Source organism: Agrilus planipennis, unplaced genomic scaffold, assembly GCF_000699045.2.
Source record: "Agrilus planipennis isolate EAB-ADULT unplaced genomic scaffold, Apla_2.0 scaffold176, whole genome shotgun sequence".
Taxonomy (NCBI): domain Eukaryota; kingdom Metazoa; phylum Arthropoda; class Insecta; order Coleoptera; family Buprestidae; genus Agrilus; species Agrilus planipennis.
In genome coordinates, this window is record NW_020442401.1 from 409,958 (window position 1) to 425,750 (window position 15,793).

Genomic DNA, 15,793 nt, shown 5'->3' on the forward strand with positions numbered 1-15,793 from the left:
AACTGAAGAAACTATAACATAAAGATAGAAAAACTATATCTCAATCACTTCGAACAGAAAAATATGAATCATACTCAATCTTCGCAGCTGGTGATACAATGAAACACTACTATTGGGGTAGAAAAACTCCAATATTTAAAAATTGAGAAAATGCCTGCATAGTTTTCTTAAAAAATATTTTATACGTAAGTAAGTGTAGAAAATTAAATAGGTACTACAAAAAAATATTTTGAAAATACGTATTTTGCATTTAACATTTCAAATACAAAAGGGAAATCTATTTTGTATTTTACATTTGAAATAACAAATCAAAAAAGTATTTGCATTTTAAATATAAATACTTTTAAAAAACCATTTTGCAAATCTCCAGTTAGAAGCAATCACAACTTTGTACGATAGTCCAGTTAAAATAGGATTTCAGGGCATAAAAAATAAAAACTTAATGTATACAGCCCAAGAAACAGTTGCCATTTTGATACCCTTATTTCACACGCTTTTTATTTCACTAGCACTCATTTGTTTTAATTAACAACAATAAAACAACCTAAGCCTAACACTACAATCGAACAATTGAATCTGACCGTCTGAAAAAGAGAACAAAAAACGAAACAAAAGAAAATTAACAAATATTAAACAGGTAGGTAATTGTGTACATAGATCTTAGTAGGCTGGTACATAGTCAAAATGGTTTGTGTTTTACCGTTGGATTTCGCGCGCGGGGAGCGCACAAGACGCAAGAAACGGGAGTAGGTCTTTGGTCCCATTATTCTCCCATTAATTCTCTCTCTATCTCACTTTGTACAAATAAATAGACAATCGAACGCTTTGGAAGCAATGAAGCTTCAAATGAAGAAGTCGTGGACCTAAGGAGCGGCACATCGTACATATGGCAAGGCATAAAATGTGTTTTAACCCATTATGGCTTTTTAAAGGTGTAGAAATAAATCTCGGTGTTGTCAACACCGTTATAGGAAATTTTTAAAGGTAACGCCGCATGAGTCATGTTTTTTCGTGCGTGCAGCCGGCTCCATCGAATTATAAGACGTTGTCACGTCAAAAAATAGAGATTAAAAACGCTTTCAATACCGAAAAAATCTAGTTAATAATCAGAAAAAATTGTTAACCGGTAATACACCACTGTTAATTGCTAAATTTTAAGTTTTCACGTAGTTATTCTTGTCTCTATGTTGTAAAGGCTGATTTCCTAGTTTTAGTATAAATATTGAAAATTGAAATAAGATTAAATAAAGAAATGCAGTTTAAAATAGTCAAAAAATTTTCATTACGGTTCTAGAGTAATCTTACGTAATATTGTGAAGAGAAGTGAACTGATCGTGATATGATATTTTAGAATTAGTTGAAGATTAAATTGTTTAATTAAATAATAAAAGTAACTAAATGGTTTACTTTCGATGTTCAGGATGTTATTTATGACAAGTATAAAGATTTGTAATCTTGTCAAATGAATAGTGAATCTAGAGTACCACAAGGATCACATTTGGGACAATGATTATTCCTCATATTACATAAATGACATAAAACACCGATTCACAACGGTTAGTAGATTTTAATGGATTATGTAATTTATTGGTGCTATGATAATAAAACCACAACTGAATGTTAGAGTGTAAATTGTTGAGATGTTTCAGAGGATATAATCAAATTGAATAGAACTATAAGATTCACGATAAAATGTTAGGAAGAAGTTAGAGAAATAAAGGACTTAACATTAGATGTAATTATAGATCAAAAACTATCGTATTAACCATATCGATTATATAAATGAATCACTTTAAGTTCTTGGATTTATAAAAAGACAATATACAAAATTTAACGTGTTGGAAGCAGATATGTGATTTATTTGAAATACTTTCATTTAAAGTGCAAGTACAAAAAAATCCATTTTTATCTTGGATTTAAATAGTTTTTTGAGAAAAGTATTTTGTATTTTCCAAATAATACTTTTCCAAACGAATTTTCTGTATGTAAAATGCAAAATACATTTCTGCATTGTCGTTAAAAGTTTTGCTTGTATCACCGATAAAACATTATATAAAATGATAGATAAAAGTTGCTCACATTGACCATTGAAGGCATTAGAAACTTAAAAAGGGAATTAGAATGCCTTCTGATTCTTTAACTGAAGAAATCTAAAATATTTGATCGATATTGTTTTTCTGGTTCAATGTCATGGTTTTTGGAATTTTGAAGTCCAAATTGATATCAGCACCTGCCAAATCAGGAGGAACTACCAAATTCTATGAATTACGACAAAAGGTATTGTGGTGTGCTAATAAATGCCTATAATACAAAATTTTTAGAAAACGATTCGAAAAACTTCACTTATTAGATAAACCCAAAGCTAAAGAAACTACGGATTCCATTTCTTTCTCTTACTACAATGTGTAAAAGGTTGGAAACAAAATGGGGTTGTAAATATTTTAATAAAAAATGATTGATGTTGAACAAAATTATTTGCAACCCTATTTTGGCACGTATTTTTCACGGTAAACTCACTATTTTGGCATCAGTGTCTTTTTTCCAATTAAAACGGGCGACAAAGGTAAATAAGGAAGCATATAGAAGAATTATTTGTTGTTAAACTGAAGAAACAATAACATAAAGATAGAAAAGCTATATTTCAATCACTTCAAATAAAAAGATATGAATCATACTCAATCTTCGTAGCTGGTGATATAGNATAGAAAAACTATATCTCAATCACTTCGAACAGAAAAATATGAATCATACTCAATCTTCGCAGCTGGTGATACAATGAAACACTACTATTGGGGTAGAAAAACTCCAATATTTAAAAATTGAGAAAATGCCTGCATAGTTTTCTTAAAAAATATTTTATACGTAAGTAAGTGTAGAAAATTAAATAGGTACTACAAAAAAATATTTTGAAAATACGTATTTTGCATTTAACATTTCAAATACAAAAGGGAAATCTATTTTGTATTTTACATTTGAAATAACAAATCAAAAAAGTATTTGCATTTTAAATATAAATACTTTTAAAAAACCATTTTGCAAATCTCCAGTTAGAAGCAATCACAACTTTGTACGATAGTCCAGTTAAAATAGGATTTCAGGGCATAAAAAATAAAAACTTAATGTATACAGCCCAAGAAACAGTTGCCATTTTGATACCCTTATTTCACACGCTTTTTATTTCACTAGCACTCATTTGTTTTAATTAACAACAATAAAACAACCTAAGCCTAACACTACAATCGAACAATTGAATCTGACCGTCTGAAAAAGAGAACAAAAAACGAAACAAAAGAAAATTAACAAATATTAAACAGGTAGGTAATTGTGTACATAGATCTTAGTAGGCTGGTACATAGTCAAAATGGTTTGTGTTTTACCGTTGGATTTCGCGCGCGGGGAGCGCACAAGACGCAAGAAACGGGAGTAGGTCTTTGGTCCCATTATTCTCCCATTAATTCTCTCTCTATCTCACTTTGTACAAATAAATAGACAATCGAACGCTTTGGAAGCAATGAAGCTTCAAATGAAGAAGTCGTGGACCTAAGGAGCGGCACATCGTACATATGGCAAGGCATAAAATGTGTTTTAACCCATTATGGCTTTTTAAAGGTGTAGAAATAAATCTCGGTGTTGTCAACACCGTTATAGGAAATTTTTAAAGCGCTAATTGTACCTATACACTACCGAAAGATAAAACACGACTTCATGAGCCATAAAAATTTATTAAAATTGTTATGTCATAATATTATGGATTCATAGGGAAATATAGGTAAGTTTACAGACAATAATTCTTTTTATGGTTTCAGAATTTCATAACACCTGCATTATCTGCCTAATGCAGTCATGTCTAGGGTAAAATTACGTAACGGAAATGTTTTTTGTTTTTTGAAGCATTGGAGGAAAGTGGGACGGTCAACTGGTGACTTCCAACGAAAATAACGCTAAAAATATTAATTATGCATTTTGGTGAAGGTATTTTGTAAAATAATAAATAAATATACATTCTGTAAGCGTTATCTGCTTACTTCGAAATAGCAATTTCTAGTAACACGGAGATAATCAAAAACGAAAATTTACCTAAATATTAAAGCGATATTTACAATTTATCTCACTAGCCCGTTGCTTCGTAACCGAAAATAATAAAAATTGCAATTTGGATCCGAACTTGCAAAAACAAAATCCCAGCAGAAATAAATTTACTAGGAATTTTAGTTGAAATTACAAATTTAATTGTAATAATTCATCATCATAAGGTTGTCAGTCCTAAGACTGGTTGGACACGTACCTCCACTCTTTCCTATCCTGAGCTAATCTTCCCTAAAACTAGAACAACCCATATCCTTAACTAGGTCAACCTGTACCCCTCCTAACTCCCGTTTCTGCCTCTAATATGTCTCTGACTAAAAGATCTCCTACCAACCTATCTCGCCAATTTCTTATTGACTTTCATTGAGTCCTCTGTTTTCCTATTCTTTCTAATAATTTTTTCTTCCCAGTATATATTTACTGAATAATTATTGCTGGTGTTTGTTTATTCTTTTGTCCCTAGTAGACTTACCCGACACTGTCGAGTACCCGACGTTATTATCCTAAAATACCTACCGAATTCAACCAGGGTATCCGGTCTATCTCTTTAAAAAATTATTTAAATACTTATTGTTTTTTTAAAACATTCTTTGTTTGCCATAAAAATCTTGTGGGAAATATGAGGAAATTTCGATAAAACCGAAAAATAAAAAAATCGTAATTTTTAATGCCTATACTTGTATAAAAACCGATTTTAAAACTATTAAAACGTTAAAAACGGGAAACAACCCCTCATTTCCCACCCTTAGGGATGGAATATTTACTTCAAATTTGTATGGAAGCACCCTTGAGGTATGGCCCATCCAATAAAAAAAGAATCATTAAAATCGGTTCACAATCGGCGAAGATATTGCCTAACATACACACAAAAAGAAGGGATTCGTTGCTTGACCCAGCGTTGAAGTCTCCAGGAGTATTTCAGCATTTATTCTTTTAGTTTTGACACTAACGATTTTTTTTTTCAAACAAAAGTTGTCATTTATGTTAATAATAACCCAACTGTATGATTTGTATCGTCAAAACAATTCAAACGCGTTTACAAAAGTGAAACTTTGCGGGAAATATACATATATCAAGATTAGGAAAGTTATTACAGTGTAAACTTTCTATAATTAAAAACTCGTTGTTACGAAAAACACCATATAACGTGAACATTACCGTTTAGTATAGTTGATTTGCCTCATAAATCACACTCATAATGATTAACTCTCTTTTACGAATCAGCCATTCTCTGTTACGAACTCGCTAAAAATTAATCGGCGGATTTTCACTAATTTCAAGTACACATAATGCCACTGCAAATCAGTGAATATTAATTAAAAATAAAACATTTCAACAGTAAACACGAATACGTTAAAAAAAAATTTCTAGTGGACGGAAAAAGATGCAATAGAAAAGGGACCGAGATATGATGTGATCACAATGGGGATACGTTTCGGACTAAGACTGTCGTTGCAATTTTGTTTCATCGTCAGTATTTTCATCATAAAAATTTTCATTAGTTCAAAGTTCTGAATAGTATTTATAGTATCGAAATATTCTGGGGAAAGGGCGAGAATTATAACACATTGCTTTTAAAAATTAATTAAACGAATTAAATACACAAAAGTATTCAACACTCTATACATACTTCGACCCTACCAAGTACTCTCTAAAAATGAATAATTAATGGTTTCTCTAATTTTAAATGAACATTCTGTAACCTTCAATAATAGCACTGCAAATTAGTGAATATCAACTGAGTTAATTAATTGAAAATTATATTTAAATAAGTGAAGTAAAGCCGCCNCAGGAGTATTTCAGCATTTATTCTTTTAGTTTTGACACTAACGATTTTTTTTTTCAAACAAAAGTTGTCATTTATGTTAATAATAACCCAACTGTATGATTTGTATCGTCAAAACAATTCAAACGCGTTTACAAAAGTGAAACTTTGCGGGAAATATACATATATCAAGATTAGGAAAGTTATTACAGTGTAAACTTTCTATAATTAAAAACTCGTTGTTACGAAAAACACCATATAACGTGAACATTACCGTTTAGTATAGTTGATTTGCCTCATAAATCACACTCATAATGATTAACTCTCTTTTACGAATCAGCCATTCTCTGTTACGAACTCGCTAAAAATTAATCGGCGGATTTTCACTAATTTCAAGTACACATAATGCCACTGCAAATCAGTGAATATTAATTAAAAATAAAACATTTCAACAGTAAACACGAATACGTTAAAAAAAAATTTCTAGTGGACGGAAAAAGATGCAATAGAAAAGGGACCGAGATATGATGTGATCACAATGGGGATACGTTTCGGACTAAGACTGTCGTTGCAATTTTGTTTCATCGTCAGTATTTTCATCATAAAAATTTTCATTAGTTCAAAGTTCTGAATAGTATTTATAGTATCGAAATATTCTGGGGAAAGGGCGAGAATTATAACACATTGCTTTTAAAAATTAATTAAACGAATTAAATACACAAAAGTATTCAACACTCTATACATACTTCGACCCTACCAAGTACTCTCTAAAAATGAATAATTAATGGTTTCTCTAATTTTAAATGAACATTCTGTAACCTTCAATAATAGCACTGCAAATTAGTGAATATCAACTGAGTTAATTAATTGAAAATTATATTTAAATAAGTGAAGTAAAGCCGCCTATATCAATGTATTTGGATAATCAGGGTTTAAAAACATTTAATTTTCCAGACTAAGTTGGAAAAATCTGAAAAAATTTCCTCAGAAATTTGGGAAAAATTGTTTTGTATGTATTAGGTATCGGTTTCGTTTGTTTATTTAACGGTTTATACAACAAATAACTTTTCTTATTTAATTTTTCGTCTACATCTTCGCTTGAAATGAATGAAGAAAACGCTAAATTATTCGTCAAGGAATTTACAAGCTACTATTTCTTAGTTTGATTATGATTTTGATTTTATTCTGCAATACTTTAAAAGTTTGGAGCCAAGAAAATTTTGTTTTTCAGTTGTTCGCAATTGAATTGTTATAAAGAAACCATTAAAACTCATATCTCAAATGCCGATTTCACGGTGGAATATTTTGTGAAATATCAGTGCAATATCGTCACTAATTTATCTGAATAACAACTGATTCATCAGTGATTTTTTCCACTGTTTTAAAATACGTAGGGTGTTTTAACAGAAAGGTAAAAAGGAACCAATACAGCGAGATATCAATTTATGCACGTCTTTCTGTGTGTCACAGTTAGACAATATTTGCCAATTTTTACAATGCGTTTTTCATTATAAAAAGGAACCCAATCGGAGTCGTTTAATTGTGACAGGTCAGGGATTCATATAAACCTATGAATTGTTTATTTCATTAGGCCAAATGTTTAATTTTTAATCGAAAAAATGTGAAAAATGCCATCCCCTCATTTATTCCAAGTCTACTCTTGAGTAATTCCGGTATTTCTGTTAATATATTAGAACAAGGAAAACAACACCTAATAAAAATTGGACGATAGATACTACAAAATAAATATTCGCAACCATTTGACAATGTATGGCACTTAGGTGAATTAGTTTTTCAAAAAGATAATACGAAATACTAAAAATACCTCCAATGAAAGTAAACCGAAGCTTGACGAAGAAAAAGTGCAAAACAAATTGTTAAAATTGCCTTAAAACAACAAATATTAGTAAAAAAAATCGTTACTATAAACGACCTGCTATCAGTTGAAGTCACCTCAACTACATTGGATTATATCTATATCTATCTGCTAAAGATAAAAAGCTATCAAATGATTAAAAAAAAACTTACCAGAATGAGCAGAAGTGAGATCATTTTGCTTTTAAGTTTTCACATTACTCCTCAAGAAACGCACTTTTTCCAAAAAACACGAGAAACTAACTCATCGTCTTCCGCAAAAAAAAAGTAAAGTTCCTACGCGCGTTTTTTGAAAGTAACCACCTCGAAAAAAAACTGTACAAACCGTAAAGTTCGATACACTTAGGGGCACCGGTGACCACTCTTATCAGAACGAATTGTCGTGCGTGAGTGCCGTGCGAGCATGCTGTTGTTCGTGACCACCACAGTCACTCAATGAATTTCCGCAGCCTACTACCTCGACTGGATTGAGAAATGAGGTTTCTACAGTCAGTTGTTTTACCTTAAGAAAAAGTATGTCTATGTCGATGGGTAACAGCCTTACCGCAACGATAAAATAGCGGCTTTCACCACTGGGTCAATCTGGCTAACATTAAGTAGTGTGAATACTTGATTTTGTCTTTTATGTGTATATAAATATAAATACAGGGTGGCGCACACATCAGACTTTATGTACTTGAACATACATAGAGTCACTAAGTATATATGAAGAGACAGAGTTCCTATTAAGATATGAGTAGGTCCATGTAGCACAAAATTCGTGGACTATGAAAAATTTCTTTCACGGGTGATTATTAATTAGGGTTCTTTATAAGAGAATGAAGAAATAGAACCCTTAAAGGATTGTCATGCAGATCCTTTCTCAGTTATGGGCCATGAAGGTTTTATTTCATATGCACGCTCGCAATATTTAATTCAAAATGGTTATCAATTCAGGTTCCGTACAACAAAATGAAGGAACAGAACCCTTATAGGATTGCTACTTGGATCCTGAATTTTTTCCATGCCCCATGCTCGCAATATTTATTTTGATACTTCTAAAATGTTAAAAACGGAAAACATCCCCTCATTTCCTACCCTTAGGGGTGGAATAGTTCCATCAAATTTATATGGAAGCACCCTTGACGTATTGCCCAACCAATAAAAAAAGAATCATTAAAATCGGTTTACAATCGGCGAAGATATTGCCTAACATACACACAAAAAGAAGGGATTCGTTGCTTGACCCAGCATTGAAGTCTCCAGGAGTATTTCAGCATTTATTCTTTTAGTTTTGACAGTAGCGATTTTTTTTTCAAACAAAAGTTGTTATTTATGTTAATAATAACCCAATTGTACGATTTGCATCGTCAAAGCAATTCAAACGCATTTACAAAAGTGAAACTTTGCAAGAAATATACATACTATATCATGCTTAAGAAAGTAATTACAATTTAAACTTTCTATAATTAAAAAGTCGTTGTTACGAAAAACTCCATATAATGTGAACATTGCCGTTTAGTTTAGTTGATTTGCCTTAGGAAGGGTTATCAATTAGAGCACTGTACAACGAAATGAAGAAACAGAACCCCTGTAGGATAGCTTATGCTGATCTTATATACGTTAGGATCCATTTTCTCTGGATCATGAATGTTTTCTTTCATTTACATGCTCGCAATATTTAATTAAAAATAGTTATTAATTAATGTTTCGTAAAACATAATGAAGAAACACAACCCTATGTTGATCCTTTCTACGTTGAGATACATTTTCTTAGTTCTGGATATTGATTTTTTTTCATACGCATGTTCGCAATAGTTAATTAAGAAGGTTTATTAATTAGGGCTCTGTACAATAAAATTAAGAAACATAAATCCTATAGGATCGATTTTGCCGATTCCTTATACGATATATTTTCTCAGTTCTAGATCATAAATGTTTTCTTTCTTTTGCATGCTAGCAATATTTAATTAAAAATGGTTATAAATTAAGGTTCCACACAACAGGATGAAGAAACAGAACCCTTATAGGGCTGCTATTTTGATCCTCTTTATGTTAAGAACCATTTTCTCAATTCTGCATCTTGAATTTTTTATTTTTTTATTTCAATGCAACATGTAGTTAATTTTCTCAATTCTGGATTTTGAAACTTTACTTTTATGGTAATGTTTAATTAATAGTAGTTATTGATCAGAGTTGCGTACCTCAAAATGAAAAACTAAATTTTTTTACGATTACCATGTCTATTGTTTCTCTGAAACGATCCATTTTATAGACTTCAAAGCAATATTTAATTAAAAACAGTTTTATTTATCAGAATCTCAGAATGAAAAAGCTAAATCCTTACGGGATTACTTTGGTGATCCTTTCTACATAAGGATTCATTTGCCCAGTCCTAGATTTCTAGATTTTAAAATGCTTGTTCCACAGAAACATTTGATTAGAAACGGTTATTAGTCAAGGTTTCGTACCTCAGAATGAAACTATATGTCTTATAGGATTACTACGTTAATCCTTTCATTGTCAAGATCAATTTTTTTCAGACCCCGATTTTGAAATTTTCCTTTCGTGTCAAGTAATTAGGGTTCCGATTGTTAGGATAAAATACTAAACTCTTTACGATTAGATACTTTATTGACTGCACCTTCGTCAAAACCTACTAGTCGAATTCTGGATTTTGAAATGTTTCTTCCACTTAAACATTTAACTAAAAAGGGTTACTAATCAGGATTCCCTACCTCAGAATCTCTTATAGGATTGCTGTGTTGATTCTCTGTCCGTCTGTCTCAGTTCTGAATTTTAAAATCTTTGTTTAATTATTTTTTTAACGCTTTTTGTCAAGATTCAAATGTGAATGACGTTTCTGGTACTTGCAAAACTTATTGGTTAAATTAATTTTCTACTCCAATTTTTTTATGTTAATTAATGAGAACGTTGAATTTTTTACTCGTGTAAAACTAGTCAAAGTGAGTTAATTTTCAATTTCTAAACCACTTTTAATACACCTCAATTTTCAGACATATGCATATCCATAAAAATTCCTGGTATACTAAACCCTCTAAGTCAGATTAAAAAAAATGGTACACATTTCTTCAGCACGTTGTAACAAAATAACAATTTACCTGTACAAATAAGGTGGAACACATTCCTCGGTCCAATAAGAATACTTACCAACCTAATAAAATTCAAAGTTTAATTAGTAAACCTCTAATTAGAATTAACTTTCTCTCTTGGAACCGCATTTCCGTGTGCACCAACCAAGACGAATAGATGTAAACAACATTTTTCATTAAATGTACGTCTACACGTACAAATATAACATCATGGTAACGAATAGAAAGAGATTTATAATTAACAACACAAAATTTTGAGGGGTTTCTTGGAAGATACGTAATAAACAATTCAATGCCTTTTATCATTTATCAGTTCAAAGGTTACTTCTCATCTTTAGTAAAATAAAATAACTCTATATAAGCCCTTAAACAATGTTTACAGTTTATCTAGAGATCTGTCTCTAGTTATAAGGCGAGGAAATCTGAAATAAGCTTCTACCTCTATGAAATCTCCAAATACCTTTATTAATCGACTTATCTGCACTTACCTGGTTTGGTCGTTGAATTACCGAAACTATAAATCTGATGATTTCAGTTAATGCCAAACATGACGGATGCGACGAACGAATTGAAGAAAAGTTAAAGATTATTTATGGATTACAAGTCCAGCTTGTACCTTAATGGTCCAAGGAAATCACAGAAAAACTTTGACTAAGGGTGGAAAGTTACTTGAACCAGTATTCCCTTAAATGCTAAGCTATGGTCTAGATTAAAGATCACTAGATCAGATGGGTGTCTCTATAGGCATATAGCACAATGGATTACGTTTCTTGATTATATTGGAAATTATGTGTAAGGATATAAATCGAAGACGCGATCAATGTCATTAAAGACAGTGCAACTACAGGGATAGATATAGAGGGACAAAAGATTAGTATGCTCAGATTTGCTGATGATACAGCAGTATTATCATCTACCAAGGAGGAGTTACAGATAGCTTTAAATAAAATGGAAGCGGTATTGACAAAACAGTATTGTATGAAAATAAATAAAAGTAAAACAAAAACACTGGTATGCAAGGGAAGAAAAACTAGGGAAAGAGCGAATATAGGAGACGAAAAATTAGAATAAGTGGCTGATTTTAGATATTTAGGAAGTCAGATAAGTCAGGACGGAAGGAGTGATAGCGATATAAAGCAGAGGATAGCGCAGGGTCGAGTCGCTTTCATTAAAAACAAGTCACTTCTATGCTCGCGAACGATTAATTTACAAATTCGAAAAAGATTGTTAAAGGTGTACCTTTGGAGCACGGCGCTGTACGGGTGCGAAACACTGACGTTGGGCGCGACAGAAAAGAATTTGACGCGTTCGAGATATGGTGTTACAGGCGAATGGTGAGGATATGGTGGATAGAGAGGATTAGAAATGAAAAGGTATTAGAAAGAATAGGAGGACGGAGGACTCTGTGGAAGTCAATATAAAATAGGCCAGACAGGTTGGTAGGACATCTTCTCAGGCATGAAGGACTAGTCAGGGACATATTAGAGACAGAAGCGGGAATTAAGAGTAGAGGTGCATCTAGATTAGATTACTGTTCGCAAATTCTTAAAGATGTGAGATGTTCTAGGTTTAGAGAAATGCGAAAATTAGCTCAGAATAGGAGAGTGGACCTTCGCTATGGAAATCGAGTTTTAACAGTATCATCTCCGCAAACGTATAAATTTCAGCTTCAGCGACAGAAGTTTAATAGAAAAGGTAGAGCTATAGTGTCCCGTTACCTAGTTAGAGTGCGACTTCATTAATATGTAAAGTTTGGTACGATTTTGTCTTTCTTTTATTCGTCTCGACCAAATCACGTTTCCTTGTCGGGCGCATCGACTGGTGGGTGTTTGAGTAGCGGAGAACGTGGGAAAAACGCCCACCATTCTCTTAGATACAACTTGACTTTCTCTTGCATTTTCGTCTACCGCCTCGCGAATTTATAAAATAATGAGATGCAAATAAAAAAAAAATACAGGACAAGTGCTCATTTGACTCATGCGCCGAAAGCTCTGTACCTCATCATTTCAAAATTTTATAATTTGTTTAAACCACCACATTAAAATACACAAGGTTTAACTTACCTGTACATCACTCACTGTCAGACACATTAAGTCGAACCCTGTAATCAGTTGAACTCGTTCGCATTTTTAAATAATTCTTCTATTTAAGGATGTTTGGGAGGTATGTCAAAATGCTACGAGACAAATAAAAATTTGGAAGAACGTTCCTCATTCTATTCTAAAACTCCTGTAAAAGTTACAAATCTATTCATTAAACCGTTAAAAAGTTATTGAAATTTTAAAAAATTGTAATTTTACACGTCATTTTATGGATTCGTTGACCGAACAGATTAAATTTATTTTTATTAACAGAAAAAAAGCTACCAGAAATTTCAAACTTTTATAATAAGTAACTTGAACTCTGGAGAATCACTTTAGCGTAAGGTTATTCAAATTCACTAAATGGTTATCGAGGAAAAAATGAAAAATTAGCTGAAAATCTCGTTTTTACTTGATAATATAGTGATAATATTTATAATTGTCTGAAATAAATGCAATTTTAAAGTTTTAATTATTATTTAAACATATTAAAAAGTTTTACGCTCATTATTAATAGAGATTGAAACTAAATATTTTTTTGTTTCGAAGTTGAAATCAAGGCATATTCACTGCCAAAAGTCAGTTAAAAATTTTCCATATTATTCGTTATTTCTTATTTTATTCAAAGTTTTTGGTCAAATTCCAATTTTTTTACTTTACTTTTTTTTTAATCACGAATTTCTAATTTTATGTGTTCTTGTCTCCGATTGTATCTCCCAAACATCCTTAATAGGGGGGCAATATAGCAGACTAGTGAACGGTAGCAATGGGATAAATCACGCAAATTTATGAAACATTTACACAAAAAATATATTTGTTTACTGCATACATGTATAAGACATATACAAGATGATTTGTTAAATGAATAATAATACAATATTTTATAAAAATATAAAGGACTTATCCCGTTCCAGGATAAGGATATAGGGCGTATTTAATTTGACGTTACTTGCATATAAACAAAATGGCGACAAACACTGTTGCCAAATCGTTTATATATTTTTTTGACATATGTCAATTAATCTTAACCTAAAATATTGACATGTGTCAGTTTTAACATCCTTCAAAGAGGAAAAGTGGCAACGCTATAACGTACTGCTAACTATTCTGTTTAAATTCTTGCACTCATCCAACACAACTAAAATCCTACATCCTTAATAAAATATAAAAGTAATAAAATATTTATTATCGAATTCACTAAAATAAATATAATAATCACAGATACGATAAACAGATTACATAATAGTATGGGGTAAAAAGTAGATATAGTGGCAGAGTTTATATTTGAGCTTAAAAATTAGACATTAGGCATTACCACTTACAATATCAATAATTAATTGCTAAGTCTATCTATAAAACACTAAAGTACGACTTAGATGTTACTAAAATTCGTATTATTTAAAAAATTAACCAACAGAAACTTTACAGACATATAAGTATTTTTGTACAAATTTACTGGCCGAGAATTAGTTAATTACATTATGACTATCGGTCTGATTACCTATAATACTTTCCTTCAGTAATTTTAAATTTAGATTAATTACATCCTTACAGAACTGATACTCTTGTAATTCAACAAAATCGGATATTATTATATTAACGCCGCTCGGGCCTGGCTTTTGTAGGTTTATCCAGTTGAATTTATATTTGTCCAGTGGTAAAACACATTTTGATTTTAAATTTCCTAAAAAATCATCTTATATTGAAAGCTTCATCATATCGATTTTGATGATATGATTTGAAAATTTTAAAAACTTCTAGACAACGAAAACAATTTCGATTTTTAATACAAAATTAATTCAGGGTTACGTACAACGTACGTATGTCATGAAACCTAGAATTCGATCCGAAAAAGTGGAATTCTAAGGCTGAAGGTCAAAATTATGAATTTGAAATCAAGAATCAGATAATTTATGGGCCATTTTCCTGTGCGTGAATAATAAAAACGAAAAATGAACTCTAATTGGATCTAACAAAAAGAAACTTGGCCAGACCAAAATTTCTCCACTATTTTTCATAAAATATGGAGTAATTTTAAGTAAATTATACCGTCAAAACCAAGAGGTTAAACCGACATATTTTACTATTTCTCCCCCTTCCCTCCTTATATCGAAATGGCCCCAGTTCCCACCTTTAGATCATGTAAGAAAAAATACTTTAAATTACTTAAAAACCGATGTATCAGACGACATGTTGGAACGACATCTTTTTTTTGCGCATCAGGTCCTTAACTACAGGCTCAAACAAAATTTTTTCAAAGATCGTATAAAAACATTAATAATCTCGAAATTGCATGCGAACTTACCTAACAAGTACCTGCAAACGAACCAAACTGTAGGGGTCAAAATGACTTGTGAAACGTATCCATAAGTAGGATTCCTTGTGACTAGTCCCTCGTTTAATTTATCTATTAAGGTTTCAGGACTTAAAGTATTAGGCCAAGGGGTTGGGAAATTTGCCGAAGGCCATAAGTCTGGATGATTATATCTAGCTTCATTCGACCTATAAATAATGATAACCTACAAAACAAACACTTGTCGATAAACTCAACGAAAACTTCTGGACAATTCAAAAGCGTTATTTCATCATACAGGGTGTTCCAGAAATGTTGGTGTAAAAGTACACAATTTTATTCTGTGTAGCAAGACAACTGACTTAAGACAGTGATCATGTTTAATCATACGCTCAATTGTAAAAATAATAAGGTACCGCAGTTTTTGACGTGACAACGTCTTATAATTCGATGGAGCCGGCTGAACGCACGAAAAAACATGACTCATGCGGCGTTACCTCGCTCTGAGGCGTTCCATTTAGGGCTTGAAGTGCAAGCGAGAGCGCGGAACGAGCGACAAAGAGGCACAATCGGCCTCCGCGTTCGGCAGCGTTCGACATCT

General features: G+C 31.7%; 2 protein-coding genes across 2 annotated transcripts in view; both read right to left on the bottom strand.

Moving 5' to 3' along the window:
* The window catches only part of LOC108737240 (protein spaetzle 4), a 19,401-nt gene extending 11,177 nt beyond the window's left edge, over nt 1–8,224 (bottom strand). The window contains exon 1 of the mRNA XM_018469973.2: nt 7,880–8,224. Within this exon, the coding sequence (XP_018325475.1) occupies nt 7,880–7,903 (24 nt within the window). The 5' untranslated portion in view covers nt 7,904–8,224. The remainder of the gene's footprint in view (nt 1–7,879) is intronic.
* Nucleotides 8,225–13,690: 5,466 nt separating this feature from the next.
* The window catches only part of LOC108737237 (PI-PLC X domain-containing protein 3), a 7,336-nt gene continuing 5,233 nt past the window's right edge, over nt 13,691–15,793 (bottom strand). The window contains exons 4-5 of the mRNA XM_025980122.1: nt 15,205–15,418; nt 13,691–14,583 (exon numbers count right to left, since the gene is read on the bottom strand). Coding sequence (XP_025835907.1) covers nt 14,366–14,583; nt 15,205–15,418 — 432 coding nt within the window. The 3' untranslated portion in view covers nt 13,691–14,365. The remainder of the gene's footprint in view (nt 14,584–15,204; nt 15,419–15,793) is intronic.